Raw genomic sequence first — 16,958 nt, 5'->3', positions numbered from 1 at the left:
GTATATAAAAGAAAATAGCAAGTGTGTTTTTAATTTGAAGGAAAGAAGTCTTCAAAATGAGAAAAATATTACAGTTGCAAAGTTTATCAAGATTCACACATTGCAAATTGAAATGCTTTTCCACATTCAAATAGTGGCATGAAAGTTTGTTCCATTACTCAAAAGAACTAATTCAAATAAAGAAATTCCATTGCTGGAAAAACCTATTATAATTGATAAATTTTTAGTGAGATGGAAAATGTAATAGCTCAACCAATCTCCCAAACTTCTATTCCAAACTACTTACTTTAAGAATATAAACAATTTAAAAAACAGTTTGGGGAGTATATTTGTGATCTGGGCTGATTTTAGTAATTCAGAAATTTTATCATAAAGAAAACCATGTTTTAGTTTTCTTGTAACAATAAGGCACATTTTAAGAAAATGTCTCAAAGATTCTTTCCAAACATTTATTTTACTATCTCATAAACCTCCATATCTGTCTAGTAACTTTCATAATCAGTTTATGCTTACTCTAAATTAGCATGTATATTTAAATCTAAGCTGTGTTCTCGATAGACTTGTGTAACATTAGGAGTTCTAACTTAAATTCCTGAACACCCTAACTCCTATGCATGGGAAAGTGTAATGCAAATAGTCCTTAAACTTGTTTGAGCATCATGCCTTGTAACCTGTAAGTTGAATCAGAGTTGTGGCCTTGCATATATGTGATCAATTATATTTTCAAATTAAGCAAATATTTTTGTAGTTAATAAAATATTTTGTGATTTACTGAGTCTGTTGTACCTTTTGATAATTTATGGTTTCTCAATCAAGAGATACCATAAATACAACTACTGTAATGTGGGAGTCCATGGGAAAAATGTTTGTTAGATAAAGCTCTTTCTGTTCAAAAAGGTTAGGGGACTCTGTTGTAGAGTATTTATGTGTTTATGCATATTTGAAACTAATAATACATTCAGTTACTTCTTGGCTTTTTCCATGACTAGTTGAGCAAAAATATGTGAGTAAAGAAAATGTTGACTAGTATATGGATTTGATTATTAGTTTATAAAATGTACTCCTGTAAATTGCTATATCAGATTATTTTATTACAGTTCATGGAGCCTTTCTGTAACAATCTTGTTGAGGAGGGATTTAGAAAATGATTAGTTTTCCTGTTCTGTCTCCCCGTATCAAACCTACTCCTTCTGAAGATTAAACATTTTCTTTTAGACTGAAACCAATGTGTGTTCTAAATATATTCCCTAATATATTTAGAAGATGAATAAGGAAAGCACATGTTGACATGTCATAATGCCCTTTCTAATTTTCTTTGCATAGGAACCCCTTGAAACTCAGAGTTCTAATTAAGAGGATGAGGTGATACTGGTCAAATGGAATTTATAGTGGTAGAGTTGTTAGAGATTTGATTCAGTACTGATCTTGGTCCTTGGGGAAAATTAAAAGATTTTACTAAGTAGGTTCTTTAAAAGGTATCATTTCTTCTGTGAAGAATCTTCATCTTCAAGCTGTTGTGGAAACGGTAGATTTTACAATCAGAGGAATCTGAGTTCAAATCCTGTCTGCCATAAAGCACATGGTCTTAGGCAGGATTAACTTCTCCAGGACTTGATTCCTCAAATGAGTGTATTAATGCCTTTGTTGTGAGGGTCTCCTGAGAATTAGATGGGACTGACATGTAGATTTTGTCACTGTGGTAGTGTGTGTGAAAATAGAAGCTGTTTTTCTATAGTTCTTGTGTCATAGTAGACATTTTTAATAGGAATATTATGTGTAAAGCAGAGTAATTAAGCTTTGAAGTTCATCATTTCTATTTATTTAAAGTATTCATTTTTAAATGAATTGTCTTTTCACCTCTTTTACAGAGACATGGCTGAATTTTCAACAGAAAATAGGGATAATATTAGTGATTTGCTAGGTGATCAAGCTCTTGGAGTCTTTTCATCTGATAGTATTGGAAGAAGAAAGATATGTTTCTAAGACATGAATTAATACAGTTTAGGATATTTCTATAGGATTGCCACCATGATAATTACTCACTAAATGTGCAAGAATAGGAGAAAAATAACAGAGGGACTTCTTCGTAGTACTTACTAATGGGATCAGTGGTCTTCAATTTTTGGAAGCAGGGTTTAGCAGAGAAGTGGAAAAATTCTTCTACTGAATCATTTTTTGCTAGTAATGTGGGTGAAATGCATCAGGCTTATTTCAGGTAATATGTGCAGGGCCACAATTATATTATGCCCTATTTTACTCAGAATACAGAGCTTCTTGGTACGAAAGTAGCTCAATACTTCAAAGGAAAGGGCTGGTTTTATCAAACACCAAAGTGACTTATCCATGTCTGTTCTCTGGTTCAATGACTATAAAATTAAATGCTGAAGCTAGAGCACATATTTCCTTCTGTATTCTGAAGTTGAATCTCATCCTATATTCACCATTTAAGAACAATTTTCTAAAAGTTTACTTCTTTCCAGAACATGCTTTAAAATATTTTGTCTTAGGTTATAGGTAACTCCTCACCACCCTTATTTAAGTTCCTTTATGACTCTCGTGTACTCTATTAAATAGTATGGGATTGCTTTAAAGGAAAAAGAAGTATTATGCAGTGTAATGATTTTAAATAGGAAGTTTTTATTATTCAACAAATAATTGATAAAGTGGAATCTCTTACATATGCTAAAGATAGATTTTTTTTTTTTTTTAATTTCAGGATTTCAAAAAGGTTCTGCAGAGAAATCTTGTGGCTTATGTTAGTCTCCACAGTCCTGTAAGGGGTAACTCGAGTCTCTACTCTGTAACTTCACCGTCTCTTCAGCAGTTGGTAGCTGAGGTAAGGTGAACCACTTTTTACTAAAATGATTATGCAGAACTGCCTTTTTCTCTATAATCTGGAATTTCTTGAAATTTAAATTTTTGTTAATGCATGAAGCCATCTGTAAGTGTTTTAAGGAATGATCTACTACTGATTATATATCAGCGTCCCTTTAACCAATTTCCTATGTTCTGAAACTCTTATGGCTACAGTTGTAGGTATGAATTATCCATTTATAGAGAATGTGTGTAAAATGTAAATTTATTTCTAAAAAGTTGAATTTAGCTCTCAAATTCCCAATTTTGTCGATCTTGGTGTGTTGTAGTAAACTTGATTACTTTTGGATTTCTTCCCCTTCATTCATGATTTGAGTAAAGGTGGGACCTTTGCTATCTTTTCAACTACGTTTTAAGTTTCATCATAATAGGGTCTTTGTCTAATTCCTGGATTGCTGTGATAACTAAATTTAAGATACTTAAAAAATACTGTTTAAAAAACATTTATGGGAAAAGGAAAGAATGCATTTTCTTACAAAGTAACTTGAAAAAACATCATGCAGTTTGTGATAATGTCTCACTAGGGTTATTTATTTCTTTAAATTGAGTCACTTCTCGCCTTTTCCAAAGAATTTTTCAGAATATCCTTCCTGTTTATTCGTAGAGTTCATGCTTTTACTTCTGCATTCTTTGTATGACTTTCAGTAAAACCGTATGTGTTACTTCTCAGAATGAAAGCAGTCATGCCACTACTGGAGGGTGGTTTCCTCCCAACCCCTTTTGGCGTATGTTAAAAAATGACCTTTTCGATGCCCACAGTTTCCAGTATAGCAGACATTGAACTAGAAAAAGAGAGAGTTAATGGACAGTGCTTTGGATTAGCCATAATTCTTGATTGAAATGTAATGCAAACTAACATTTTATGACTTTCATGAAGTGTTTTCTTGTTTAATAGTTTTCATTGACATTTCCGTATGTAGTATAATAAAGAAGACGTTATAAAAGATGAAATGGTTAAACCTGTACATCTAAGATCAGCGAAACCCCAGTGTGTGTGCCCTAAGTTATATTCTGATCTGTACGTGAGTTCCTGCTGCTCTTTGTACTGCTTTGAATTCTCTGACTTTCCTACATGCCTGGAAAAAACTCAGAAGAGAAAAATCAGGTGCGCTGTCTCCCTTGGGAAGTTAAGATATTCCTGTATAAGTAGGTGATCAGAATGAAGAAAATATGAGCTCAAATATCCAGAAATTAGGGAGAGGTAGTTTAAAAATTACATCTTCTCTTTCTCCTTTGCTATAATTTTTCTATTTGAGAATCTAGGAAGATATGTAATCATTGAAATTCAGAGGTAAATAGAAATTAACTATGAAGGAGTATCAAATCTACAGCAGTGTCTACCTATAGAAATAGCACATCTAAAGAAATGTCCCTAAGTATAAAGCTATTTAAAATATCTCAGTACATCTCATAACAGAGGACTGTAAAATATTTTTCTATCTCAACCTAACCATCTGAGAGTACAGCATGGTTTCTCAATTATGGCAGATGTACCTCCTTATTTTGGGGGATAGGAAAAACTCCCACAATAACTTGTATGATTTGATTAAAATAATTCAGCACTTGTGGCTTTTAAAGGAGAGAATAAAATGTTTCTTTCAAGGAAAGAATTCAATTATAACATCAGAACATAAGTGACTTCTCTTACAAACACAAAAATATTTTTCTCAATCTTAAGGTCTTTATATTTCATCATTTCATTTAGATTGTTACCATGTTTAAATGACGTGTCCCATATAATCGTATGCAAACCCCCCCAAAATAATCAAACAAAAACAAATTAAATATAATTCTACATGAAACAATATTTTCTATAAAGAATGCATGCTGACTAAATTGTGGATGACAAAAGTCTGTATGAAATATTAAGTACTCTTGTATAGCAATGTGTGGATTCTAGAAGATCTTGCTAAGTTCATGTAGTGGACTTAAATGTCAGGTGGAATCTTTAAGGAATTACTATACAGTACCACATTTTTTTTAAACTGGATGCGTATAGACTATTTTAATGGATCACAAGCTTGAAAAAAACCAAAAATGTGAAAAGGTTGCCCTTAGGCAAACACCAGTTCAAACTTCATTAATAATATGCTATCCCACTTAAGGAAGATGGTCGTCTCACTGTACTTGATCCATCAGATACTTTGCTATAGTGTTCTTTTTATTTAAATTACACTTATTCGATAAATTGAGTTATAGTTTATATAAAATAAAATTCTCCCTTCTTACATGTACAGCTTTATGAATTTTGACAAATGTATGCATTCAGTTAAATACCATCACAATCAAACTATACAGTGTTTCATCACCCACCCAAAAGTCCTGTAATACCCCCTGCATTCCGTCTCCTCCCTTCATCTCTAGTTCCTCGCAAACACTGATCTGACTTTTGCCCTTATAGTTTTGTCTTTCAGAATATCATAAAAATGGAATCATACGGTATGTGGCCCTTAGTGTGTGGGGTTTTTTTACTTAGCATAAAGACTTTTACGATTTACACATGTTGTTACGTGCATCAATAGTTCTACAGCATCCTGTAGACCACTAAGGGAACAGTCAGTCATGACCAGGATGAGTGCAATACCTTTGGAGCTCTCCCTCTGGTTCGATGCTCTAACTTTGGTTTTGAAATGAAGACAAATTAAACTGTTGACTTTAAGAAAATAAGTCACTTCCCTGAGATTGGTCCCCAAGTTTGAACTAAATCATCCTAAGTGGGAAAAGGTGAAAACTTTTGAAGATTCAGAAATGTTTAATTAAACTAAATCCACTGCCAGTGATTATGGGTTTTTCTTGGAATTCATGAAAGATTGACTTTAAAAAAATTGTCTGAAGAACAGTGAAAAGCTATTTACGGGTAATAGGAACTTGAGCATTCATTGTACTGCACTCTCTTCTTTTGGGTTTATTTGGAAATTTTTATTATAACTTGAAAAAATAGCCTCAAAAATCCTTAATTTTTGTAAGTTACAACACTGATAACTAATATTTTTTCTTTGGAAAGTACCAATAATCTACCAATGACTTACCCATTGAGTGGTAATAAGGGGCAATAACCAAGGCTTTTATATTGACGTTTTTAGCTAGTAGTTTTATTACTATTTTGAACATACTTTTCTATTTCCTTTGTGCTACAAATATTTTTACAAAAATAAAAATAATTAATTCACTTAAAATTAGCTTATAAAATAAAAAAGAATATGAAAAGGAATATATATGTATATGTATAACTGAAACATTATGCTGTACACTAGAAATAGAGACATTGTAAACTGACTTTACTTCAACAAAAAATTTTTTAATTAGCTTATAATTTTTAGAATTAAAAAACTCAATTCAAAAAACTATAAAATTAATATTAACATTTCTTTAAAACTCCCCATTTTAAATTATAAAATTATATATATTTTAAATTATAAATTAACTCCTTTGTAAAAATATTAATTTCATATTGATATTTTACTTCATATTTTATTTTACTCTGAAAAATACAGGGAAATAATTTTTAAGTGTTATAATAGTCATGCTAAAATGTACATTACAGGTATCAAAAATATGTCAAGTGTATAAAACAAAGTATTTTTGACAAAATCTAGTAAAATATTCACAAATCAACTTTTTAGTTTAAAAAAAATCATCTGTTCCTTAAAAAATTAAAAAAGAGTTACCATGTGATTCAGCCATCCCACTCCTGGGCATATATCCAGAGAAAACTCTAATTTGAAAAGAGACATGCACCTCAGTGTTCAAAGCAGCACTATTTACAACATCCAAGACATGGAAGGAACCTAAATGTCCATCAGCAAATGATTGGATAAAGAAATTGTGGTATATATTACAATTGGAATACTACTCAGCCATAAAAAATGAAACAATGCCATTTGCAGCAACACGGATGGACCTAGAGAGTATCATACTAAATAAAGTAAATCAGACAGAGAAAGACAAATTATTATATGATGTCATTTAAATGTGCAATCGAAAAAAATGACACAAATGAACTTATTTACAAAACAATAACAGACTGGCAGACATAGAAAACAAACTTATGGTTACCAAAGGGGAAAGGAGGGGTGATAAATTAGGAGTTTGGGATTATCAGATACAAACTACTATATATAAAGCAGATAAACAGCAAGGTACTATTGTTATAGCACAGGGGACTATATTGAATAGCTTGTAATAACCTATAATAAAAAAGAATATAAAAAATAAATATATATGTATAACTGAATCACTATGCTGTACAGCAGAAACTAACACAACGTTGTAAATAACCATACTTCAATTTAAAAAAACTCTCATCTACATGGTAATGTAAGAGATTCAGATATGAATCTCCTAGTTTTTACTTTGTGGTTCATGGTCATTTGGATTTGGATAATTCTTTCCACTTTTCAGCTATAATGAGTTAGTTGTTAGGATTATTCTTTTGTTTTGGTAGAATGTGTACACTCATTTGTCTTTGATATTTATCTAGCAGTGGAATTGCTAGGTCACAAGGTAGGCACATGTTTAACTTCAGTAGATGCTGCCCAAGAGTTTTTCCAAAGTACTTATACCAGTTTCACTACCACCAGAAGTATGTATGAATGTCCCAGTTGCTCCATGTGATCACCAACATTTTGCATTATCATTCTCATTGATGTATGGTGGTATATTTTTGGGTTTTAATTTTAATTTCTCTTGATGATTAATGTTGAACACCTTTTCACATACTCTTTTTCATATCCATTTGTAAGAGTTCTTTATATATTCTTGATATAATTCTTCTGTTGATTGTGTATTGTGAATTCTTCTACTAGCCTCTGGCTTGACTTTCCACTCTCCTATTCATCACTTTATTAATTTTTATTAATCTTTCTTATGGAACTCTTCTAAATAGCATTTATTGTTCCAGTATCTTATAACACAGAACATGGTAAATTTAATTTAATCTAGTGTTGATGTTTAAGGAACATTATAAACCTTTATAATCCATTCTCTTTTTCACAACCATTGAGTGCTTATTATATATGTGTGTGTGTGTGTGTGTGTGTATGTTTTTCATTCTCTGGGGACTATAGGATGTTCCGTAGAGATGAGTGGAGTGGAATACCCAGATCCCCTGAATGAGGAGGAAATTAAAAATCCTTTGTAAGATAGCTGCTTGGAAGAGAGCTCTTTCCTCAACTCAATTTCCATTGACCTCTTAAATACATAGTAAAGGATACAAGGTCAGTGCCTTATTAATGAAACACAATTGCCTTCATGAAAAATAGATTGTAAAATTAAAGATAAAGTAAGATTTCTTTTCAAATAATAGTTTTAAACATTAGAATGCAACACAAACACACACATTTCTCTCTATATCTTGCTGTTTCACCTTTATTTTTTGAAATCATCTTTCATAGATCACAGAAGGTATTGATTTTGCCTTTAGAAAAATAGAATTTGATCATCCATATATTAGTCAGAGCTCTGTAACTCTCAAGTAAAGAGTGATGAAATTTCTAAGCGGTTATTTTGGGAAAGCCTGAAGCATTCGTACATATGAAAGTAGTCAATCTAGCTATCTTCTGCTTAAATGTTGCTTTTGAAGCATCTGCCAGAAGCTGGCAAACCTGATCAAAACCACACAATTACATCAATATTGTAAAACTGTCCACAGGATAGACAGTTTTTTTTTTAAGTCTGAAAAAGTGACAAAGATATATTTGTTTTATAGGGTGTTTTTAAAAATATTTTGTTTTTTTATATACCCAGAACTGCTCACCCAAAATATAGTACATATATTTCAATTCAACTACATTCATTATTGCATTGAGCCCAGAAAGAGACTACAGTATGACTTTGTTGTGAATATTCCCAGTCTGTTGCAGAGTTCTAGTATGTGATTAAGTATTTATTAAAAAAAAAAAAAAAAACCCATCTTGTTTGACATTGCTTTAGGTGTATAGGGCACATGATAAGCAGATGAAATGCTCCTTTGCTCAGGAGTTTATGATTTTACCATGAACCTAAGACATGAATAACTAGATAAAATATAGGGATGAATATGATATTTGTATACCAGAATTTAAAGGAAGGAGGTAATGTGATTGGTTTAATTCATAATCGTGCATTAAATAACAGTGGCAAAACGTTTGACTGTACTTAGACTCTTGAAGAAATTTAACCATCTGTCTTTAAATGTGAATACTTTGATCATGTACCCAAACTCCTCTTTTACGTAACTACCAGTGCTTCTTTTCAAATCATACAAAGTGGTGTCCGTTTCTGTTTCCTTGCTCAAATTAAGAACAAAGTTGTACTTCTAGTCATTTCCTCTTGTGTTGCAGGGCACTGGACTGTCACAGCTAAGCTGCCATGGCACTTGTGCAGTCATTACTGACTGCTGTGGTCCTGGTTTGTGTTCTGCCTGACCATGCCTCTATTCTGTAGGTTGTAAAAACAGAACATGGGAGATACTTTAGCCCCAGAAGCAGATTGGTTCAGTTCTTGAAGCCTGACTTTCAAATAACCTAATTATTAATGAACGATGTTTATCTTGACTATATGCAGACACTCTAGAATTAAAAAGAAAAAAACAAAGCCCTAGTTTGCTAGAGCAGCCATAACAAAAATCCCACAGGCTGGGGGCCTTAAAGAACAGAAGTTTATTTTCTCACAGTTCTGGGGGCTGGGGATCCAAGCTAAGGTGGCCGACCGCCACCTTCTCACTGTGTCCACGTGGCCTTGTCCTCTGTGCACACCCATTCTGGTGTCTCTCTTTTTATAAAACGTAGTCCTATTGGATTCAAAATTATGATCTCATTTAACCTGAATTACCTTCTTAAAGGTTTTCCCTCCAAATACAGTCACATTGGTGGTTAGGTTTCTGCCTCTGAATTTGGGGAGGACATAATTTGATCCATATTACTGACCCAAATGCAGAGAGTATTAGAGCACAGAAGATATAGCAGTAGAATTAAAACAGCTGCCTTTTCTTTTTTTCTCTCTCCATTGTTGATCATTTTAATGCAGATTACTGAAACAAAGCTTAATTTCTGTTATGCTTGCTTTAAAATATAAAAGTACAATTGACTGATATTCTTATACTGACTTGTCTTTTCTGATATATGGCATAGTTTTTGTTTATTTGTTTTCATCTTTTGTTTTTTAAGGAGAGACTGTTTGCACTCTTGTTCACTATGAATTCCAACTCTTTTCAGGGGATTCTACTTAATTTATCTTCCTTTCTACTACTCCTACTACAAGTAGTCAACTTAAGTGACCATAAAGACTAATAAACTGATTTAAAGCCCTTTCTTAGACTAATTTACCACTTCAGTAAAGTTTCACATTAAAAATTGTGATTCTATTGGCAGGTTTATCTGTCTCCTAGGTTTACAAGGCTTTACTTTGTGTTAAAACCAAGCAATCCCTCCAGTTTATTACTGTTTTACAAGGTTTTCTGTTCAGTATATGCTGACAATTTGCAAATCCCTTTTTATTTAAATCTAGATAGCAAGGGAGTCTTAGTGAGATCCTGGCTAAAACCCTGAATTTCAGAAAGCAGTTGGGTTAAATATGTGGGCAGTATAGCCAAAGAGCAGTGCAAACAATTTGCGATAGTAACAAATTTAGATTGAACACATTCATGCAGTCACCATTAATGTCACATTCTTAAAATGGTTTTAGCTGACTTTTTGTCTGTGACTTTTGTTGGGCATCAGACCTCTACAGGACTCAAAAGAATGGACCTCATTTACTCAGGAGAGGTATTAGCAAATCATCATTGTTGGCAAGTCAGATAAAATTGTTCCACCTACACAGCGTCATCAGTACAGTACAATACACTTTACCATTTAAAAAAATAAAACTTACTCGTATGAATTGTTACTTTTCCCATCTGATATTTGATATGTTTTCATTAAAAACCTTCCACTTCTGTCACCAGTTAATCATGTATTTAGCAACCACAATAGTAATGCTTTGCTAGTATGACACATGGCATTTTATGAGGGTTTTATGAGTAATGAAATTAATGTAAACAGACAACGTTTATGCTTTTTTAAAAAAAAGGAACCACCTCATTAAGCATAAGTAATGGAACAATTTTTTCTTATCTGTTGGCATGTGCTTACCTTTGATAAATTGTGTAAGTTAAGGCTTTTCTGTTTTGTTTGTTGTTTCTCTTTCTCTCCATTATGTCAGTTTCACACACATGTGCAGCATTATAACTCAACATCTGTGTGCACCACAGAGTGATCACCACGGCAGTTCTAATTACCATCCATCACCATGCAGTTTACCCCTTTACTCATTTCTCCTAGCCACCAACCTCCTTCCCCTCTGGTAACCACTAATCTAATCTCCATATCTTTAGGTTTTTATTTTATTTCGTTTGTTCATTTCTTTTGTTCTTTTAGATTCAACCTATGAGTGAAGTCATATGGTATTTGTGTTTCTCTGTCTTATTTCACTTAGTATAAGAACTTGTTTCATCCATGTTGTTAGAAACAGCAGGATTATATTAATTTAATGGCTGAGTAGTATTCCATTGCATATATACACCCCCACACACACACACCCACACACACACCACTTCTTTATCCATTCATCCACTGGTGGATCCTTAGGTTGTTTTCATACCCCAGCTTGTTGTTTCTCTTTTTTAAGTGGTTTCTTAATCAAGCAATTTTGTATGTTATCAACAAAATATTGTTACCACTTTGGATTTGACTGTTTCGCTTAGTTCTTTAACAAAGTAATTTGTTTGTATATGCTAACAATAAATTATCTGAAAGAGAAATTTTAAAAATTCATAGTAACATCAATAAAATACTTAGAAATAAATTTAACCAGAGATGAAAGACTTGCATGCTGAAAACTGTAAGATCTCAGTGAAAAAGATGGAAGAAAACACAGCTAAGTGGAAAGATATTCTGTGTTCTTGGACTGGAAGAATTCAAAATGTCCATGCTACTCAGAATGATCAACAGACTTAGCACAATGTCTATCAAAATTCACGTAGCATTTTTCACAGAAAGAGAAAAATATCCTACATTTGTATGGACCAGAAACTACCCCGAATAGCCAGTCATCCTAAGAAAGAAGAACAAGCCTAGAGGCATCACACTGCCTGACTGCAAGCTATCTTGTACAGGTATAGTGATCAAAACCTCATGATACTGGCATAAATACAGGTCTGTAGACCAGTAGAACAGAATAGAATCCATTCATAAGCCCATGCATATATGTATATATATGTTTAATTTTTGACAAGGGTGCCAAAAATGTAAAATGGGGAAATAAAAGTCTCTTCAGTAAACACCATTAAGAAAATTGGATATGCAAATGCAAAAAAGTAGAGCTGGACTCCTATCTTATACCACTCATAAAAATCAATTTTAAATGGATCAACGAGCTAAATGTAAGACCTGACACTATAAAACCCCTAGAAGAAAACATAGGTAAAAAGATCCTTGACACTGATCTTGGCAGTAATTTCTTGGATAAGCCATCAAAAGCATAGGCAAAAAAAAAAAAAAAAAAAAAAAAGAAAAAAAAGAGCAAGTGAAATCACATTAAAGAGCCTCTGCAGAACAAAGGAAACAATGTCCATTGGAAAGCAATCTAGAGAAATGAAAGAAATTATTTGTAAACCACATCCCTGATAAGGAACAAAGACCCAAAATATATTTTAAAAAAATCCATAAAACTCAAGAGCAAAGGAATGAATAATCCAATTAAACATGGGCAGGGGACCTGGATAGACATTTTTTTCCAAAGAAACCATACGAATGGCCAATAGATACATGAAAAGGGGCTCAGCATCACTAATCATCAGGGAAATGCAAATGGAAACCACAATGAGAGATCTCCTCACACTTGTTAGGATGGCTATTATAAAAAAGACAAGACAGCAAACATTGTTGAGGGGGTGGAGGAATGGGAAACTTAAACACTGTTGTTAGAATGTAAAATTGTGTAGCCATTATGGAAAACAGTAAGGCAGTTCCTCAAAAAATTAAAATCTGAACTACCATATGATCTAGTGATCCCATTCCTATCCCATTCCTGGGTTTATATCCAATAAATGAAATCAGTATCTCCAAGAGGTATCCACACACCCAGATTCATAAGCATTGTTCACAATAAACAACATATGGAAATAACTTCAGTGTCCACCAACAGATAAATGGATGAAAAAAATGTTATATATACATATATACATAGATATTTAATGGAATATTATCCAGCCATTAAAAAGAAATTCTGCCATTTGAAACAACATGGATCCATCTGGAGGGAATTAAAAGCCAGAAAGAGTAAGAAAAATATTTTTGATATCATTTATGTGAGAAATCTTTTCAAAATTTCATAAAAACAATAAAATCATGGTTGTCAAGGTCTAGGGGGAGTGGGAAATGGAGTGATATAAGCATACATTTTCAGTTAAAAGAAGAATAAGTTCTGAGGATCTAATATACAGTTAGATCCTAGTTAACAATATAATGTTGCATACTTAAAAGTTTTTGAGGGTAGTTCTTAAACGTTCTTGCCACACACACACCAAAGTTACCTATATTAACTATGTAAGATGATGGATGTGTTAATTATCTTGATCTTGGTAATCATTCTACAATGAGTGTGTGTTTGTGTGTGTGTGTGTATACACATCACATCATCAATTTGTGCATTTTAAATCTGTATAATTTAAAAATTTGCAAGAAAAAATCTAAAATTAAAAATCTAAATACGCTCTTGGTAATGTAACAAATGTTTTGACTAAAAAAAATTGGCTCTCTGAAACAAAAGGAAGTTGATATAATAATAATGTTAAATAAATGGTTAAATATGCATGTGTTATGTGAATCAACTTTGCTTACACTGGTATTTTCCTGTGTGTGTTATAAAAGGTATCTACAGCTTTTCCCAAACTTGTTTTATTCTGGAACTTTTTTTCTACAAGCGTCTTGTAAAGTGTCCACAGATGCTGCTTTAAGCAAACCCTATATGCACCTAAAAGTTGGAATTTTTACAGAAACTTAAATAAGTGTTCAATCTCTTCACTTTGAAAGCGGATATCTTCAAATGGCAAGATCTACCATTTGCATACAGTTTTTCAGAAACGCACCTCTATATACAGTGCTGATAAGACTTGAAGGCACTGATTATTCTTTCCCTTTGATCTGGAATTTCACCTGCAAATGTATAGCCTTAAGTATCTTATAATTTGACACTAATCTCTCCACAGTTACTACTGGTAACTATATTTTTTAGTTGCAAAGTTATAATTTTAAGACTAGAGTGATAAAAAAAAAAATTGAACAGTAGAAGAAATTAAGCTGTTTTAACCCTGAAACAACAGTCCTCTTGAGGGCCATGATCGTAATTTTCTGTATGTCTCCAAGGAGTAGAAAAATCATTTCAGTTACAGCCCAAGGAAGAATTCTTAAATAGGATAAATTACCTTAAGGTCTCAAACACTGCAGATGTTGTGAAGGAGGATCAAGTATTTCTTTGGGTGGTTGTTCCAGTAAGCTTTTGTTTATGTAGTAATTCACTTGTGAATTCATACTTTAATTATTTTTGTGTTTGTTTGTTTGTTTAGCTTCATAATGTATCAGAGAATCTGCAGTTGGTTTCCTAGGCTCTACTGTTCTCTAGGTTGTAGCTTTCATGTTTGTTGTTAACTTACCTCTGTCGTGCCTTTACAAATTCTGGCTCTAAGTCTATAAGCCACATATAATAACAGTTGGGGAATATAAGAGACCATGACAATTTTAAGTCCAGTGTTGATGTTGACAGCTATTTTCTGCGGCTGTGTAACTACATAAACATGGTGGGTAACTAGCTATTCTCCTGTGATAACCATCTCTTCCTGAAGCAGCTCCAAGTCATTTATCTGTGGCAGTCAGTAGTAACTACAAAAAGAATTAAAGGTGGCAGTAGCCTAGATATAAAATTAAAATAGACCTGAATCTAGAGAAGATTATAAAGATAAGCTATTTTTAGAATCACAGCTTCAAAACTGGTACCCTTGTCCACAGCACTCTTTTTTCTCAAGTAATCCAGAATTATTTAGTTAGAAAATCTCAAATTGAATGAAGGGTATTAATTTACAAATTATGTTTTACATGAAGTTCAGTCAGCTTTGAAATAAAAGGACATTTTTCTAGCCGTATATAGAGTATCATCCAAAATATTAAGCAAATTTCAGTAATATTCAGTATATCATTATAGGTTAAGAACTTAATAAGTTATTGCACAGTCTCAAAGGAAGTGATGTGCTCTTGCTTGGGAAAGATGCACGAGGGTGGTTGGCATTTTCACTTTATCCTAGAAATTGAATTTGATAAAAAGAACTATGTACATTACAGAGGATTCCAAGATCTAATGTAGCTCCTTTTATGAGTTTATTGTGTTATTTGTGGAAAAATTATCAACTCTACATGGCAAAAATAAAGCCATAATTAATCATCTATAATTTTGCTATCCCAAGAAAGCCACTGAGAATATTTTTTCTTTGTGTAATGCATGTAGCTAAATTAATACCAAAAGGAAACTGTCTGCACTTTTCTCTCAATATATTATAAATAGCTTACATTTCAAATATATATAGTAATATCATTGGAACATGAGTGAATATAGATGAAAGTTAAGTGTAGGGGAATTCATCATAATGTACTTTTACATAATACAACTTTTCTATAGGTTTGAATTTTCAAATTAAATTTAATTAATGAATGTATGTTACTTCATTACGTAGCTATATTACCATTTGTTAACCAGTTCCTTTTTTTTGAACATTTTTATAATCTTTAAGTTTTTTTTTTAAATTCTTAACCATGCTGTTATACACATAGTTTTACCAACCTCTTCCCCTTTTCCAGCTAGTTGCTTTATCAATCATTAGACAGTTACAGTAACAGAAGCTATTCTTTTTAAGCAGAAATAGGTTTTGATGTGGAATTTGTTGTTACAAAGTCTTTGCAGGGCTTCAAGAGCCACCTCTAGGTCCTCCAGGGATGACTCCCAGAACAGTGTGATAATAGGGACCTTCCAAGGGCATTGCTTCCTCTGCATGAGCAGAGAGCTTGGGAATCAAGAAGCTACTGCCCAAACTGCTCACTCTAGTGTCCAGTATTTCTCCTAAGACACAGGGAGCTAAAAGTTACTGGCTTTAGGACCGCATTGCCTCAGCCATATATATAGGCACAGGAAATGCTGCGCCCCAGGATCACACCTCCTCTGCCAGGGATGCAGTGCCAGCGCACACCTCTGTGACTATTCCTATCATGGCAGAAGCAGCAGGTGCTGCCTTACGTTCCCCTTACTAACTCCACGCAGGTGCATGTGCATGGCGACAGCTAGGTCTCAGCAAGCTGTAAAATTATCAGGAGCTTTTCAGTCTCTAGTAATGCAGTAGGCAGTCTGCAGTATTTTACAGATTCATGGAATAACTTCCAAAATATGAAGTTTCTGGGTCAAAAAATATTAGTTTATAATATCACAGCAGTATACTGGAGTGCCTTTTCTTGTAAACACTCTTTCACAGCATTGTGTTCTAACATTCTGTTTTTAAGACTTATTTGCAAATGTGATAGTCAAGCTTGGTAGTATCTCTCTTACTATTTACTTTGTATTGTCTCTGCCTGATTGTACGAGGAGAGGGTTGCACTGTTGGTGTATATACAGTGCACATCGTAGAGTAGTTCCTAAGACATAGACAGATACATTTGCAGTGTCCAGTTTTCTGGTTGAACGGGGTCATAGATTTCAAGCATTATCTTTTCCTTCACGTCTTTACTTCAAGTCACCTTCTGAGTGAGAAATTCCTGGCCCCAATATTTAAAATATGAAATATCTTCCTGATATTTTTTAATCTCCTTTACAGCTCTGTATTTTTCTTGTCAGTAACATTATATAACTTATCAGTAACATTATATAACTAACATTTTTGCTTATTACCTCTTTCCCCCAGCAGAATGTAAACTCCTTGAGAGTAGATTATTTGGACTGTTTTATTCAATGCTGTATTTCCAGTATCTGGCACATAGAGACCCTTCAATATTATTTCTTAAATGAATAAATAAATGGATAGAGACTACTTT

General features: G+C 33.0%; 1 protein-coding gene across 9 annotated transcripts in view; it reads left to right on the top strand.

The window, feature by feature from the left end:
- The window catches only part of NAALADL2 (N-acetylated alpha-linked acidic dipeptidase like 2), a 1,180,713-nt gene that overhangs the window by 862,442 nt on the left and 301,313 nt on the right, over nucleotides 1-16,958 (top strand). For all 9 annotated transcript variants that reach the window (XM_074367722.1, XM_074367706.1, XM_045511272.2 and 6 more), the window contains one exon: nucleotides 2,717-2,836. In XM_074367722.1, the coding sequence (XP_074223823.1) occupies nucleotides 2,717-2,836 (120 nt within the window). The remainder of the gene's footprint in view (nucleotides 1-2,716; nucleotides 2,837-16,958) is intronic.

The sequence above is a fragment of the Camelus bactrianus genome, chromosome 1 (genome assembly GCF_048773025.1).
Source record: "Camelus bactrianus isolate YW-2024 breed Bactrian camel chromosome 1, ASM4877302v1, whole genome shotgun sequence".
Taxonomy (NCBI): domain Eukaryota; kingdom Metazoa; phylum Chordata; class Mammalia; order Artiodactyla; family Camelidae; genus Camelus; species Camelus bactrianus.
The sequence above is the reverse complement of the archived record's forward strand: the minus strand, read 5'-3'. Positions and strand labels throughout refer to the sequence as shown.